General features: G+C 37.2%; 2 protein-coding genes across 7 annotated transcripts in view; one reads left to right on the top strand and one right to left on the bottom strand.

Moving 5' to 3' along the window:
- Positions 1-16,884, top strand: part of rnf123 (ring finger protein 123) — a 166,637-nt gene that overhangs the window by 96,832 nt on the left and 52,921 nt on the right. The gene's annotated exons all lie outside the window — the stretch shown is intronic.
- On the bottom strand, positions 35-15,902 carry amigo3 (adhesion molecule with Ig like domain 3). 2 transcript variants are annotated; one of them, XM_039657265.2, is made up of 3 exons: positions 15,146-15,902; positions 13,573-14,971; positions 35-541 (listed from the first exon to the last, which is right to left on the bottom strand). In XM_039657265.2, exons 2-3 carry the CDS (start codon positions 14,866-14,868, stop codon positions 464-466), a joined length of 1,374 nt encoding a protein of 457 aa, XP_039513199.2. In that variant the 5' UTR covers positions 14,869-14,971; positions 15,146-15,902; the 3' UTR covers positions 35-463. The 2 variants fall into 2 exon arrangements, with proteins under 2 accessions (XP_039513199.2, XP_039513198.2); XM_039657264.2 differs by lacking the exon at positions 35-541 and having other exon boundaries at positions 12,601-14,971.

The following is a 16,884-nucleotide window of genomic DNA, read 5'->3' as shown; positions in this document are numbered from 1 at the left end:
TGATCAATGATTTGTTACTCGGTAAACATAGAGAAAATACTTTATGGGTTTCATTTTCTTTATTGAAGACCTATTTCCCACCTCAAGTCTCAAGTCAGTTTCATGCTGTCCTGTCATTCCCACAATGCATCATTACAGGTCACATTCACAGTCACATTTTAGCATTTCAAGCAGAGGGAGGGATTCATATATTGTCATTTAGTTTCATTCATTATTGCTTTACGCTGGAAATGAAGACCGATGTGGCATTTGCAAACATGATTTTTCAACCAGAAATTGTAAACATCATTGTGTTTTATTTAATTATCAGCATTGTTTTTTCCTGGCTGACACACAGTGCGTGGGCAGAGTTTGCAGGAGAGGTCTTTGTGAGTTTGTAAGAAGAGAAGCGATTGAAGACTGGATTAGTTTGGCTTCTCGCGGTGTAAGGCCTGAGATGTGTTCGTCATCTTATCCGTGGTGATTATTGTGGAGGTGCACGAGTGGTCCATATGTCAAGGCCAAGGGGCTGCTGAGTTACCGCTGGTTTCCATTGACGCGTCTTAAGAGAGAGGAAAAAAGAGATAAAATAAGAACCGAGAGTGTACAGCCACAGGCAAAAGCAATCAACTGAGGATTTTCTCTATATTGCGCCTCTGACATTTGATACTTCCTTCTGAAAGACCTGAAGAACAATTTGTCATTGTGGATTTGCTAGATTATTAAAACAATAGTTCACCTGAAATGAAAACCTCATGATAAAGTCAAATGTATTTGCCTTCATTTTTTTCCAACTGAGAGTTTGAAGAATGTGCACTCTCCTGTTTTACAATGATGTAACATAAAAGAACCATAAAATGATGCTGATATAAGTAGTTTAATCACTTGTGCACCATATTCCAATTTGTCTAAAGCCAAACAATATTTTACAATAATTTATATACATTTTCTGTCAAAAGTTTGGAATAATTACTTTTTTTTTTTTGCTCTCTTATTCTATGTCTCTTATGCTCTTATGCTGTACAACATGTATTTAATCAAAAATAGAGTAAAAACATTAATATTGTGAAAGTTTTGTAAAATATTTTAAAATGTAATGGATTTGGTTTTCTGATAAATGCAGGCTGATTGCAGTGTAAATGGAAAGTTCTCAGATTTATTCTGTAAAACTTTAGATTTTTTAAAACTTTTTTTTTATGTAAAAATGTTGTATAAATATAAAACCTGGGAAACATTATATGCAATTGAACTGTGAAACACTGTAAACTTTGTAGTTTTTGGAACAAATGTGTCAATTTTTTTTACGTTTACAGCAAACGTTTACAGCAAATTGATGTTAAAAGATATTTTAAGTAATTAAAAATATAAGCCATATAACCTCTAATGGTAAAGAGTTAAAAAGGTTAAACATTTTTTAATCTTACTGTTTTTCTCTCGTAAAATTAACAGGATATTTTTTTACAGCGTACAAAAATTTTTTCAAGATTTTCGGTGAATAACGGCTTAGAAAGAAAGAAATATATATATAAAAAAAAATATATATATAATCGTATATATTGTTTGTTTGGTTTTGTCCAAAATTACACTCACATTTAATACATTGTATGTTTGCATATTCCTTTAACCTTCATCCCGTTTCTCATTTATAACATCCGCGTCTGTCAAGGACATTTCAACACAAAGCATCACATTCCTGTTGCTCCGTCATGCATTTGCATGTGTGTGTTTGCACCCATCTGACCATCTCTGGCAGGAACGACTTTCTCACTAGTCTAGAAGTGATGAGATGACCATCTTTTAAAAGTGTGATGGCCAGTGAGCTTTAAAGGTTTCAAAATCACATTTTCACAGCAATGTCATAGAAGAACATTTTTTGGTTCCCAAATAACTTTTCAGTGATCAGTTCATTATATATACGTATATATTAGTGCTGTCAAACGATTGAAATATTTAATCGCGATTAATCGCATTAATGTCATAGTTAACTCGCGATTAATCACAATTAATCGCACATTTTTATCTATTCTAAATGTCTCTTGATTTCTTTTTGTCCCATTATTTTTTTTTATCATTTTAATGCTCTTATCAACATGGAAAAGTGGATCGGCTTGTTTTGTGCAATTTTTTTTTATTTTTTTTTATTGAAAACAACGTTGACATATACTGTGTTCAATTTCACACTAATTCTCACTCGGAGCAAATAATCTCTCACACAATGTAACACTGTCCATCAATAAAAGGGTGAAAGAGATACTGACGAGGTCTTGATATTGACGAAGGGGCGGAGAATTCACATCATCTGTGTGTGTGTGTGTGTGTGCTTGGCCATCATCAAGCGGCGTTTCAGACTGGACGTGCTGTGATGATGGCTCAGTTCGAAACAACAAAACACACACAGATCACGTTGGTCTTGTCAATTGAACCATTTGGCAACTTTTAAAAGTAAACTTTCCATTCAGAATCTTATTTGCATCTATTTCGGCGTCTCGCGCTCGTCATACACTCAAAACGTAACGTTAACCAACTATTTGGCCGGCTCGCAAGCCAAAACACGAAAATGAGGCGTTTTGGTCGACGAAGCAACAAAACGTCCTAGCGTGGAGCAAGCCATTGAAATGAATGCGTTTCATAGCGCAGCGCCGCGCATGCCGCGTCCAGTTGCAAAATATGTGAAAAAAAACTACAAAGTGTGCTAGGACAAAAAGAGTGTTAATCACGCCATAAAAAAATGAACGTCAATGCCGTTAAAATGGGTTTGCGTTAACGCGGTTAATAGCGCGTTTAACTGACAGCCCCAGCATATTTAGATATACAGTATAGGTTAGATTTTTTTCCCCCAAGAATTTCTACTATGAAGAACCTTTGTGTAATTTAATGTATATTTAAAAATTAATTCATAACACCAATCCAGCCTATAGCCAGCAGCCTTGATAGACCCAACATGATACAACATATCAGCAAACATCACGAAATAGAGCGACGGATTGATGTAAACTAACAAATCACACCTGAAATTGATTAGCAGCAGTAGTTATGGATGTGTTATGGGAAATATTGAGGTAGAAGAGCAGGCAGGGAGTTCTCCAGAGCCCTGCTAGAGAGAAAACATGTCAATAGATATCTCTTGAATCTAAACCCTTTGGCATGATCATTTTCACTAACTGTTGACTCACTCATCTCGCAGTTTACGTGTCTGTCAAAGCCGCAGGAACGTGTGTCACCTTCTCACTAGCTCTGCGGTGACTCATGGACGTACAGAACGACCTTAGCTTTTCTTTTTTCTCGAGATTTGCAGGGTGTTTTTAGACAGTTATGATGATAAGTAGTAGACTGAGGTGGCAGCATTCGGCTGTGAGACTGCATAGGTGGTCAACGGTCCCGATCGGTAAATACTGGTTCACTGCAGCCATTACGAAAGCAGTCGAGTGGAGCTATTGAATTGCAGAATTGCTCCCTAGTCAGGACGTTTGCAGAGTGAAAGAAAAGAGCTGTTTTGGGGTGTGCAGTTTGCTTCTCTTCGTACTTCTGACTCAGACCCAAAATGAAAATGATATGCAGTCAAACCAAAAAGTTTTCATTTATGTAAGTGAGGGTAAACTGTGACTTATTATACCCAAAAATTCTTCTACCAGTAAAATTTGGGACCACAAATTAAATTTTTTGACCTGACTTAATGTGTTTTCTTTAATGGCTAATTCAACCTTTTTACACCATAGACTGAACAGAATGAAGCATTGCTTGGTAATTTGTTGAGCTAAATTGGTATTAGCTTACAGATATTCAACATAATTCATTTGTGTGAGAGTCTAACAAAAGGACGGACAAAACCAGTGAAATATCAACTGATTCGATAACTCTGAGTTCTTGTAATATTGTATTACCATTTTCTAAACTATAACGGATAAACTGAGATCATTTGAGAAATGTTGAAGGTGTCTGAATACATTTTGGTTTGACTGTATTTAGTCCTTTTCACTTGGCATTTACGCTTGATTTTTTTAACACAGAACCTTGGCTTTTTGGCTTTTTATGATGTATGTTTTGCATAGGAACTTACATTGGAAGTGGACGAGAGCCCCTTAAAGGGATAGTTCACTTTGAAATTAATTTTTGATATGTTTTAGCGTACCTCAAGGGCATCCAAGTTGTAGATGTCTTTGTGTCCACAGTATTGATATTTTGATATTTTTAGGTCAAACCGTTCTTGTCTGTCAGTCATAAAATGGAGGTATATGGGGTCCTCCTCAAAGCGCAGATCGTAGTCTCAGAGTACTTGGACGTGGCTGTGGTTACAAGAGGTAAAAACGATATAAATACTGTTCGTTTTCTCACACAAACCGCTCGTTTCGTGTCTTAGGCCGTCAATGTGTACTTACATTTACGAGTCATTAAATCATGTTTAATTTGGACTTCTCTGTGCATGCTCTTTGAGGTGGTGACCATAGACCTCCATTATATGACTGACAGACAACAATGGTTTGACCAAAAAAATATCAAAATTTAAAATACTTTTGAATCAAAGACACCTACATCTTGGATGAAGGGTTGATTGGTGCTAGTTCTCTTCCCAGAAAGGGATTATATCATAAAAAAAATACCCTAAGCAGTCGTCTTTGGTTTTCAAAACCACATGGACATTTTTTAAATGTAGGATTTACTTTGAAACTTTTTTTACTCAGAAATTGCTTGAAAATATCACAAATAATTGCAGAGTTAGAATAGAAAGGATATGTGCTACACAATGGGGCAAAGGTTGATCAACCTTACCAAATTTCAGAGGTGGAAGTAACGAATTACAAGTACTCAGATTACTGTAATTAAGTAGTTTTTTCGTGTACTTGTACTTTTATGAGTACATTTTTTAGTCTGTAATTTTCCTTGTACTTGAGTACAAATTAAGTTAAGTAATGTACTTCACTACTTTAAAAATCCCATTAATTACAAAGTACTTGTACTTTTACTTAAGTACATTTTTAACACCAGTACTTTTGCTTGTAATCGAGTATTATTTTAGCAACTACTTGTACTTGCACTTGAGTACAAATTTTCAGTACTCTTTCCACCTCTGCCAAATTTAAATCTTATTATTAGTTCTTCTGATGTTTAGGAATAACTCCTTATGTTACCTTGACTGGGTGGGACACATTTTTGAACAACAAATTGCTGCCAATGTAATAATAGATGTAGTTTGATGTCTTACGCTGGTGTCTTTTAAATGACATTTAAAAAATATGTTCAAATAGCAAATTAATTTAAATTGTAAAATCGCAGTATTCCTGTTTGATTGCCTTGGTGAGAATTAGAGACTCATTTACTTTCCATACAATGTTCCAGGTTTCTGATTTTTTTTTTTTTAGTCTTATTTTTGCATCTTTGTTCTAAAATATGCTAGTTTTGGATTGGGTTTTCATAGCTACATTGAAAAAATGTCTCAAAAAAGCTTATTTTTTCTTAAAAAGCAGCCCCTCTCTAATCATTGCACCTGTCTCTGTTTGCAAAACCTTATAATTGCACCCAGAATCCTCTGCGTTTCACGTGTCGATCTAAGCCACCTGTATAGTGCAGACTTTCTTTCTCACTCCTTCCCTGTGAAGCTGAGCTGTGACACGAGGTGTTTGTCTGTTGAATAGTTGTGTACCGGTTCCCCAGCCTGCAGTGCATCAGGACGTTTTTTTCCAAGCATCTGTTGTGCTGTTCGGCTGCAGCGACGCTCCAGCATTGGTTAGGTGTTTATAATGTTTGTCTCACATGAGATTTATTTTTCAGTGCGATCGCTGTACTAATATGGTGAAAGTCTTTGAGGGTGATGTCATATTTAATTGCTTGTCTGTTGTACCACGCTAATAGCAGTAAGTCATCGCGAGGCTGCCCTGGACGGCTTCATCAAGTATCAGCGGAGCGGCTAACTGTGGGCTCAGAGCGCTCATTAACAGTGCCTGATAATTAACGAAAGCGGACTCCAGGCTCAGTTCATGTCTAAACATCCTGTTCGCTTTAGAGAGTGGAAAAGGATACGTTCACACACACATCTAACAGGGGAAGTCCTTAATGGTTGTGCTATCGATACCCAGACCAATGCTTATGAAGAAAATGAATGGGAAAAATGCTTCTGAATGCATTTTTTTTTTAAATGTTGTGTGTGTGTCTCTGTGTATTTGAGATGGTTGACTTACAAGGATTGGTGTTACTTTGACCTGATGCCTGACGCCCAAGACTTTCCACTTTCTCTTACGTGGATCAATTTCCACTTTAAATTAATCAAGGCCAAGCTGTAATTCTGTTTTATTTATATCTGGAAGAATTTTGGTTGAATATTTATTGAATTTTTTTTTATATACATACTTTTTCAGTGTTTTTTTAATTTTTTATTTAATTTATTTGAAATGCATGGTTTTGTTACATTTTCATTAATCAATTTAGCTGACGCTTTTATCCAAAGTGACTTACAATTGCGATATATGTCAGATGTCGTACACCTCTGGAGCTACTAGAGGTTAAGAGTCTTGCTCAGGACAATGGATTCGAACCCGGGTCTCTCACACCAAAGGCATGTGTCTTATCCACTGCGCCATCACCGCGCCCCCTGTGTCGTTGTTTTATCGCCATCACCACCTCCTGTATAGTTGTTTCATCAACGATATTGCATTTTAATATAGTCACAGTTATCGTTTAATGACCTTATTGTCATCTAGTCTTAGGGACTGTTTACACGACACCGTTTTTAACTAGAAACGTAAAACTTGTAATGCGTTTTGGCCGTTCGTTTACACGACAACAGCGCTTTGAGTGCCTGTAAACGCAAAGGTTTGAAAACAGGTCTCAAGTGCAAGTTCTTGAAAACGGTCTTCACGAATCTCTGAAGACGATGACGTGATGCACATGCGTATTACGTGTTCAGTCTGTAGTGTTTCATCGCCATCTAATGGCCTGGAGCAGAATACAGTGTTTTTAGTCGTTTTCGTGGATATGTGTGATCGTTTTGACAGTGAAAAAAACAAACTTCCCCGCTTTAAGCATATTGTTGTCATGCAAACGTACCCTTAGGCCATGTGTCCACCAAAGAGTTTTTTGTTCTACGCGCCTGGTGGATGTTTTCAATTGTTTTCTATGGGAACGTGTTTTTTTTTTTAATGCAATGAGGCGCTGAATGATTTTAGAAAGCTGAAGCACTGAGCGTTCTGCGTTTTTACTGGTCGCCGAGAGTTGAAGAATGTTCAACTTTGGGTGAAACGCAGTGCTCATCACTGTCAGGTTTTACCCAGCCGCCCAATCACAGTGGAGGAGGGGCGGGACTTATTGCTGGGCGGTATACCGGTTCGTACCGAAAACCGGCATATATTTTTGTTAAGATGTTCATTTTTAATATACCGCCATACCATTTAATTGCACAACGTTCGTAACAAACGTTACGCTGTGCAGCCGACACTGTTTCAGACGGACCCTTTACAATGTTGCACTTCTAAGCAGCGACGGTGAGGCGAGGGTAAACCAAAGAGCAGTGCTCTGGTGTTACGTTACAAGGAAGGTGGCGTTATTTTCCTATAAAATGTCGAGAGCGCAATATTGTAGCGCGAAAGTATATTAATATAAATCGCAAGCGCGAATCTCTCAAGATACACGCTGCTCTTGTAAGAATAGGTCTATTTTCATAATGTTCCCATTAAGTTATAAAAACGTTATTTCGGAATGTTCTAGGAACATTCAAAACGTCCCGTTTTTTTTAGACATTGTTAACGTTCTTGCTTGGTTCTAAAAATGTTATTAGAATGTTAAGAAATAAAAATTTTAGGTTATACTGGGCGCTATTCTATTCTACAATATTAACTAATGACAAAAAAATAGACCGTACTAAGTCAATTTATTGCAGTATTTCTTCTGTCAACCAGTAGAAAATGCTTTGAACATCTGATTTGCAAAGGAAAAAAAAAAAGTCATTACCCGGAAAACCGGCTTAATTTCACGGCCTTAGTCATGGGGAAAAAGCTTGGAGACAAACATTTTCCAACATAGATTTCATTCATTTTTAAAAAATGAATAAATAAATAAAGGTGTGTGATGTGCTAATGAAAAAGAAAATGAAACCACACCACAACAAAACTGCATGTTTTCTTGAGGTTGAATGAACCAGTTTTCCTTTCAATGAAGGATTCATCTCAGATGTAGATTACAGCTAAATCTGTCCTGGCAGTGTTCGGCTCGGTGTTAGTCCGGCTGGCCTGGAAGGTTCATCAGGACAACTGTAAATATTCTTGATTGACGAGCGCTCTAAATGTGTTTGCTGGTAATTGAAGGGCTGCTGTCGAGAGATGATGAAACACCTGTGAAATGGATGGGCCAGAACAGCGGGGAATGAAACGAGGGTGATTTATCCACCAAATCTGGGATTTCATCTGCAGTTCAAACCTTAAATCAAGGATATTCCTTTAATGAAAATGTAAAATACCATAAACCTATTTTGCATGTTAGACTGTATTTTTGTCTTTTTCTTGATTAGTATTATTTGATTATGATGGTTTACCATCTCAAAGGTTCCACCTGAAGGTAAATAATTCAATTCTCAAATGCAAGGATTTATTTATTTACAGCGCTTCCTATCCGCTTAAACCGTGCAGGAATAGAGTCAAGCTAATCAATTACGCATTCCTCATTTACATGTTCACAGGCTGTCGGGCAAAACTGTTGGATTTGTCCTGCTGAGCTTTAATGGTGGGAATCTTGCAGAAAAAATGACAGCTGAGCTGAAGTGACTGTGTTATAGTAGGCTAAAGCAGTTTGCTTGGTTCATTCTAGCACTGATCAAGGCCTTTCTGCATTGAATCGTCTGAAATAAGCGAATTAAAAATGTTAATGATTGAGCTGTGAGAGATAGTTCACATATGTCTAAAATTCCCCACCCTTTATGGGCTTCATCTCTCCTTGTGTATTAAAGATGTTTTTCACCTGACTTAATATAATTAAACTTGTGTAAGTAATCACATGCATTTGTTTTGACAGCCCTATTGTTTCAGATTTAAACAATCAAAATGTAGATTTGGAGTGAGAAAGCTTTTCACTAAATTGTTGTTGTTGCCAGTATTGTAGGAAAGGTAAAGAGAAAGCTCTCAAACAAAAGCCCATATTGGTCTTCCCACACAAGCATCTGAAGCTCAGCATGGTGCTCAAGGAGGAACGTTTTAGAGCTTAGCAGATGTTATGACTTTAGGATTTCCCTTTACTTATAGTTCATTCCCCTGCGATATGATGTCCTGTCTTTTGGACAGTACTGTGAAATATGCGTGTTGTAAACTTCTTGATTGCTCATTTAATCATCACTGTTAACACGATAAAGTAAGATCTGTCGTCAACAAGATATTTTAGGGCTGGGCAACGATTAATCGCGATTAATCGTGATTAATCGCATCCAAAATAAAAGTTTCTGTTTACTTAATATACAGTATGTGGGTGCACTGTGTATAATTATTTTGTATATATATAAATACACACATATGCATGTTTATTTAAGAAAAAAATATTATTTATATATAAAATATTTATATTTATATGTAATATAAATTATGTATAAATCTATATACAGTCTAAATATTTCTTAAATATATACAAGCATGTGTTTGTATTTTTATATATAAAATAATTACACACAGTGCACCCACATATATTATGTAAACACAAACTTTTATTTTGGATGCGATTAATTGCGATTAATCGTTTGCAGCCCTATTATGACTATTTATTTTGAGATTGCACATTGCACAACTCATTAATATTATTTTGTATATACGTATATAAATACGCTTGTATATATTTAAGAAATATTTTCATGAATATACTGTATATAGATTTATATATGATTTATAAATATAAATATTTTATATATAAATAATATTTTTTTCTTAAATATACATACATGTGTGTGTATTTTTATATATATATATATATATATATATATGTATATATACAAAATAATTATACGCAGTGCATCCACATATATTATGTAAACACAAACTTTTATTTTGGATGCGATTAATCGCGATTAATCGTTTGACAGCCCTATAAATATATATAAAGTGTATACATGGAAATATTTTGTAAATATATACATGCATGTGTGTGTATTTATATATACAAAATAATTATACACACTACACACACATATATTACGTAAACACAAACTTTTATTTTGGATGCGATTAATCGCGATTAATCGTTGCCAGCCCTAGATTTTAGTCATACTACGACGTCTCGCAATCCAATTTTCCTAATGATGGACTATTCACAGTACATTACACTGATATCGAAAAAGTCCTCTCACAGAAAAAGCTTGGGTTTTAATTAGCCCCAGGCTCGTATGAGCTGTCAGAGTTTTGACATATTGTTCTTTGACGGTATTGATCTTTAGTGATAAATAATACACTAATAAGGGTGGACCACACACAGCTCAGAGGCAGCAATTGCATCCCACTGCATAAAGTCCCCTAACAGGAGTTTTTGTACAGCATGAAAAGACACGTACCCAGCAGGACATGCACTACGGGTGGTGGCAATGAATGTACTATTATTAATATTATAAGACTTTAGACATTGTAAATTAAGACTGATTTAGGGAGAGTGGGGGTAGGATGTGCCAGTAGGTACGTCAGATTCAACTGAATGTGATGCGTAAGTCCATTTTATTCCTAATATATGCATGTTAAACATGGTGTTTGTAACCCAAGGACAATGTTGACACCAGAATTAAAAATATTCATGATTCTGAAGCTGAAAATACAGAATTATTTTAGACGAATATTCTTGCACTTTTTCTGGCTAGATATATTTACTATATTTTGATATATTTAAGATAATATTGGACACTTTTTACTGGTCAAGTCATTTGACATTATCAGGACACACAAATATTCCCCCATTGCATTATTATACATTATAATCAACATTATATATAGTAGTTTAATGTAGTTTTCTATGTAGTTTAATGTAGTTTATATTGTGGCACGATCTATTGTTACACCCCTAATACATATTTATATATAATGTTTTAAAATGTATAAAACAATGTAACATTGTCTGCCTAAAATTAGCCATGAATCACTGATTTAAGCATTTTTCCTTTTGCTTTGAGCGTATTAAGATAACGAATAGAGAAAGTACGCTTTTTATTCAAATGCAAAAAAAAAAAAAGTGGTATGCAACAAAGTATACAAATTTCTTAGATTTGGGGAATATTGTGGACTTTTTATGACGTTTTTATGTGACTGTATTGTTATACTTTTGATTAACATGTTTCAATTCGTCAGCTGCGTCTTAAAATTAAAGGTTTACCACCTTTTTTTATACATTTTATGTGCTTTCGTAGATGGCGATGGCATGTTTGTGTGTGTTTGTTGATGTTTTTCTGATTTATATTCATATTATTTGAAATGTTAATTATTTATTCTGTAGTTACTCCAGTTTTGTGTGCTCCTATTTTAAACATATTGAATAGATGCGGTTGTAAAATACATCTTCACTGTAAAAAATATTGTTGGTTTAACTTAAAATTTTAAGTTCATTCAAATGGAAAAATTTAGTTAATACAATATAGGCGATTGATTTAATAATCAGAAACTCAAAATATTATGTTATCTGAACCACATAAATTATTTAAGTTGATTTGACAAAAGGAAAAAAAAAATGTTGTGATTACAAATCATGAACATTTTTTTTTTTACAGTGTTGAAATATATTTATGAATGCCGGGAAAATAACCTGCCAGCCTTTACTTACCCTCATGTCTTCCCAAATCAGTAAGTCTTACTTTCTTCTGTGGAACTTTTTGAATGATGTTTTTGCTGACTTCCAATGTGAACAAAAAAACATTGACATATTTTACAAAATATCTTTTTATTTTTTTCACAGAAGAAAGTCAGTTTTTGCAATGTACAGTTTTGAAATGAAATGGGACTAAGTAAACGATGGCAGGAATTTCATTTTTAGATAAACTATCCCTTAATAAAAATAAAACGTGGCACAAATTACCCCACTCGGAGAATTGGTGGAAACTGTGCATGCCTTGGATGTCCATGCAAATTAGATTAGAATTGTGGCACAACAGTGTAGTAATGATGATGATTGTGATGATGGTGGTTTTAGTGACAGCATTACAACTTTGATTCATAAAGCAGATGGAACACACTCATTGATATGCAGTTATTCTGGGGAAGATTGGCTTCGGCTCAAGGGTAATATACTAAAACACTCCTTCTACTGCCTGTTTTAATTTTTGGGTCATGGCATGTTTCCAAATCATCAGACAAACTTGATTAATCAGAATTGCTCTCTTCACTGGGTCTGAGGTTCCAGCGAGGAAAATATCACTAGTGGTTTCTGCTGTAACTTCAGTGGTTAGTAGAATATCTGTGTGTCATTTTCAACCAAATAAGGATATTTTTGTAAGTTAAATGTAAAATGCTTTGGATTTGATCCCAGATATACTGTAGCTCACAAGTTCACTCATGCTCTGGCTGGCAGTAGCTTTTGATTGTGTTTAAAGTGTTATACCTTACTCTTGAATGGACAGCAAGTTTGTTTCTAGTTTGTATGCTCACCTTGGCGAAAGAGACTTATAAGAAGGCAGACATTTACCTCTGGGGTCGAAGCAAAAGGAATTTATTAAGAAGCTGATAAAGAAGGGATTTGTGGAAGAGGAAAAAGGGGAAACATGGAATGCTTAGGGAGGCGGGAAAAAGTACTTCAGTTTTTTTCACAGATTCCATTTCATTCAATTTCATCCATTTCAAGTTATAATCTTAATAAGGATAAGATGCGACTCTGACAGCTTGCATGACTGAATGTCAATTTTTGTAAAACAACTTCTCAACAATCCCTACCTAACCCTTACATTTTCAAGTGGACTGCTTGAAAAGGATTTTCTGCTGCTACCTGCTCACTAAGTTGTCAATGTGAAACACAGGGGTACAAAGGACACCTGAAAAAAACAAAAATCAACAGTATAGTCATATCTGTAAAAAACTAGAAATTCAATAGGCTCTTGTCATTCTCCTTCATATCGTTCATGCTATTTCTAGAGTAGAGTAGGGTTTATGCAATATTCATTGGGTTATATGCTCTAGACAAGGCATTCATAGCTATGAATCTATCAAGGCTCAAGCAGTGGTAAAGGGAATTTTTGTAGTTTCAAACCATTTCCTTCTTCGTGTATCGTCTCATAGCTCAGTAAAACTTTAACGCCGAATCTTGGGAGCACATGGCTCCATCTTTTCGCATTTTCTTTGTATATCTCTCTTCTCTCTGATTGTATGTGCTTTCCTGGTCTGTTTTGCTCCCTGCTGAGCCCTCTCCCTGATCTGTCCTGAGTAGCTGTGCAGTTACAGACTGCCACGTTGAAGGACCCACATGCTCATTTGAGCAGGTCGTTGGGTTGAGAGAAAGCAGCCGCTATGGCACAATAGTGGTGTCTGAGAAGACAGAAGTGACAGAGTCAACATCGCTCCGTGTTACTGCCAGCTTGGGATAGTCGAGGGCCAGCGCTGCCCGCGGCCTCCCATTCTGTGCCTCCTTGATGGGTTCCAGAAAGACCACATGCTTGTTGTTACTGACCTTGCGGCCGGGCCCCTCCGTGGTGGCAGGTGGCGTGGGCGTCAGGATAGACGACTGGGCGCTGCATTCGTTTGCAGGGCTTGGCGTCACTGGTAGGGGCTGCTTGCGACACCAGCAGCGACAGGGTGTCAAGTAGAGGTACATTAGGACCAGAACAAGGCTGACAACACAACCCAGCAGGGTTGTAAAGCCAGTATTAAAGGACTCCTCCTCCTGGTGGTGTATCAACACAGTTAGATTAACTTCACAAGTCTCGTTGAGTGACTCTTGATGGTATTGAGCCATGCACAAGTATACCCCAGAGTCCTCCACTTGTGCTGCCAAGATTTCCAAAGTACCGTCTGCATACATTCGCAGAGTATTGTTATTACCAGGGGGAGCAATGTATTCCTTACTTGGGGATACCCACCAGTAGGTAAGATGCTTTCCCTTTAGTTGAATTGTTTCGCAATTCAACTTGACTGAATTCCCAGCGTCTGCTGTCAGATTTTTCTTAATTTGAAGTTTCACCTTGCAATTCTCAAAGAATCGTACATATTGAAGAAACTTGACTGGAGCGCGGTGGTCGCCATGAAGCAAGCAGGTATGCTCCTCCCGAAAATCTCTCACTGAAGTAAAGCCTCTATGCTCCCACTGTTTAAACATGCTGTATATTGAGCACCCGCAATTTAGGGTATTGTTGTGCAGGAACAACCCTCTCTGTAGTGATTCCTCTAGAGCCTCGATGTCCTCGACCGGAAGGTTGGGCATACGGTTCGAGCTTAGATCCAGCGTCATGTTTGCATGGTCTTGGATGGAAAAAAAGGGGAAATCTGTCAGTCTGTTGTGACTCAAGTAGGCTTTGCGTAGGTTGCTCAAACCACTCAGGGCTTTGCTCTCCACCCTAACTATGCGGTTGTTGTAAAGGAGTAGCTCCTCGATTCCCACCAACTCTAGAAAGTAATGCTGCTCGATAATGTTCAGTTGATTGGAGGAAAGGTCCAGATGCCGGATGTTACTTGTATTCCGGAAGGTCCCAGGAGTGAGTCTGCTCAGCTGATTGTGGGCTAACCGTATGGTGTCAAGATTGGGAAGGCCAGCAAAGCTACCCTCCTTAAGACTTTCTAAGCGGTTGTGGTTGAAGTCCAATGTTACCACCATTACAGGCAACTCTACCGGGAATTGGACAAGGCCAAGGTTGGTGCAGCTTAGGATATCAGATGCAATCAGGCAGCCAGAAGGGAGATTGGCTCTGACTAGCTGCAGCAGAAAAGAGCTCAGCATTAGGGGTGCGGCCACAGCCTGAGGACACAGCATTGTGCCGTAAGGATGCTTTCGTTAGGAATCAGAGTATCCAGAGTTTCACCAGGGTAGAGGTCCACACTGTCGAAAGCTGTCGTCTTGATTAGCTGTACCTATCCTTTAATACAGACATATCAGATCGCAAGAAAAAGAACAAAAAATAGAACTGTTATTCAATACAGAGAATACCTTACTTAATAATTATTCGTTCACCAGGCATTAGAGTGCATCTATTCAAGGACTATTATCAACTTGCTGATCCAGACACATTCAAAAAAACATAGGAGTTTACCTTAAGATTGCCAACAGTTGCTCCAAATAATCCACCTCGTAACTCCTTGTTTGGCTGGCACTTGGTCATTCTTGTCCATTCTCAGCAATAGAGGGTTGACTGCATTCATTTAAGTCATTGAAGGAAACACAATTGTTTTTGCCCCATCCTCAAGGCTGAGCCCAACCTTCTGTGAACCATCCTTTTTACATTCGGTGTTGTTTTGCAGTCCTGACATCTGAGACGGAACAGTAGAGGTCTTAAATCAAGAGTTAGCTCGCTGCCGCAGGCTGGGGGATGTTTTTTGAGAAAGTCAGCATCCTGTCCAGTTCAGTTAGTATAGTTGAACAGCAGGCACACAGCGTGTCACACGAGCGCCGGTCCACAGTAACACTTACGATACAAGCAATCTGTTGTTTGCTTTAACCAGAAGATAAGGATACAGTACAGTTGTTTGTAAATGTTCCTTCAGTACCTGGAGAAAGAATGTTTTTCCCCGTTCAATTTGTTCAAACGACAAACTCTCTGTGACTCTTGAGCTTCCAATGTCCACGTGGCATCTATAAAAACAGCTTACAGCTACAAGATCTTACAGAGTTTTGGTATCTCTTCCAAATCCTGGTCTTTTATCAAAATGTTATTGTCTCAGCATCCATCCATTCTTTCCGTTCTTCCGATGTGCGCTCTGAATCGTATGGGTCTTCCTCTTTTTCCTCTCAGTCTCTCTCTCTCTCTCTCTCAGACCATAAGTGCGTACTACACTCCTCTGCCTCTCTCTTTCCTCACTGCACTCTATAAACAGACAGGCATGGTGTTTCAGAGGAGGGGCACTCTGGAGAGGGTGGGTTTCTTCTGAGTACTGATTGGTTGAAGTGTGAGATTATGAAACTGAGCCTCCCCCTGGTGGAGAAGCCCCATTCCCTCCCATTTCCCTTGTGTTCGTCCAATTATGCAAATTATACCCCTTATCTGAATAAGCTGTAACTGCTGAATTAAAATGTTCACATCAAAAAGTATGGAAATAATTATTATTATTGATTTATATTTGAAAGCTTGTTGTGATTAGCTAATCATTTAAAGGGAATGAGTTTAATTTTGCTGTCACGAAAACAGTACAAAATGGAAATACATATCCTTGTATAGAAGTAGAGACAAAAATGGAAATCTTTCTTTTTTTATGTAAAAGGATGTAAAATAACAAATAAAATATAGCAATTGGCCAAGTTTGAATATCCAGGTCATTGCGTATTCATAATGGTTAAGTGCACACTATAAACCTGACATTACTCATGAATTAAAGATGGCGAGTGTATCCGTCTCCTTGAATTTGTTATCCCATGTAATATATTTAATCTTTATGTATCAATAAGCATATTTATATTGCTTGTAGCACACATTTTCTTTGTATATATGTATGTGTGTGTGTGTGTTTTGGTGCTTGTGTAAGCTGTCTCTGCCCCTCGGCCATAGTTGCACAGGTGTCATGGTGTATTATACTTTGAAGCCAGTGCTGTGGGCCACATGTCTTTGAGAAGCCCCCCCCCCCACACACACACACACACATACACACTCTGGGTCCCTCTAACACACAACCCATTACTTCTCACCGTCCTCGCCAGTTTCATATCTCTAACTAATTATTGAGGGCCACATTTTCGACAGGTTTCTTGTCACTCTTCTTCAGGCGAAATATTTTACTTATTTTAAGTTGCTCCTTGTCAACAGTCCCCTGATATGACATTGTTCTGGAAAATTGGTTT

Source organism: Pimephales promelas, chromosome 2, assembly GCF_988280905.1.
Source record: "Pimephales promelas chromosome 2, fPimPro1.hap1.1, whole genome shotgun sequence".
In the NCBI taxonomy this organism is placed as follows: Eukaryota; Metazoa; Chordata; class Actinopteri; order Cypriniformes; family Leuciscidae; genus Pimephales; species Pimephales promelas.
Note: the sequence above shows the minus strand (reverse complement) of the source record. Positions and strands in the feature narration are given on the sequence as shown.

Bases quoted from the DNA above. Each gene is read 5' to 3' on its own strand.
- amigo3 (XM_039657264.2), bottom strand. From the start codon at position 14,868: ATGCTGTGTCCTCAGGCTGTGGCCGCACCCCTAATGCTGAGCTCTTTT.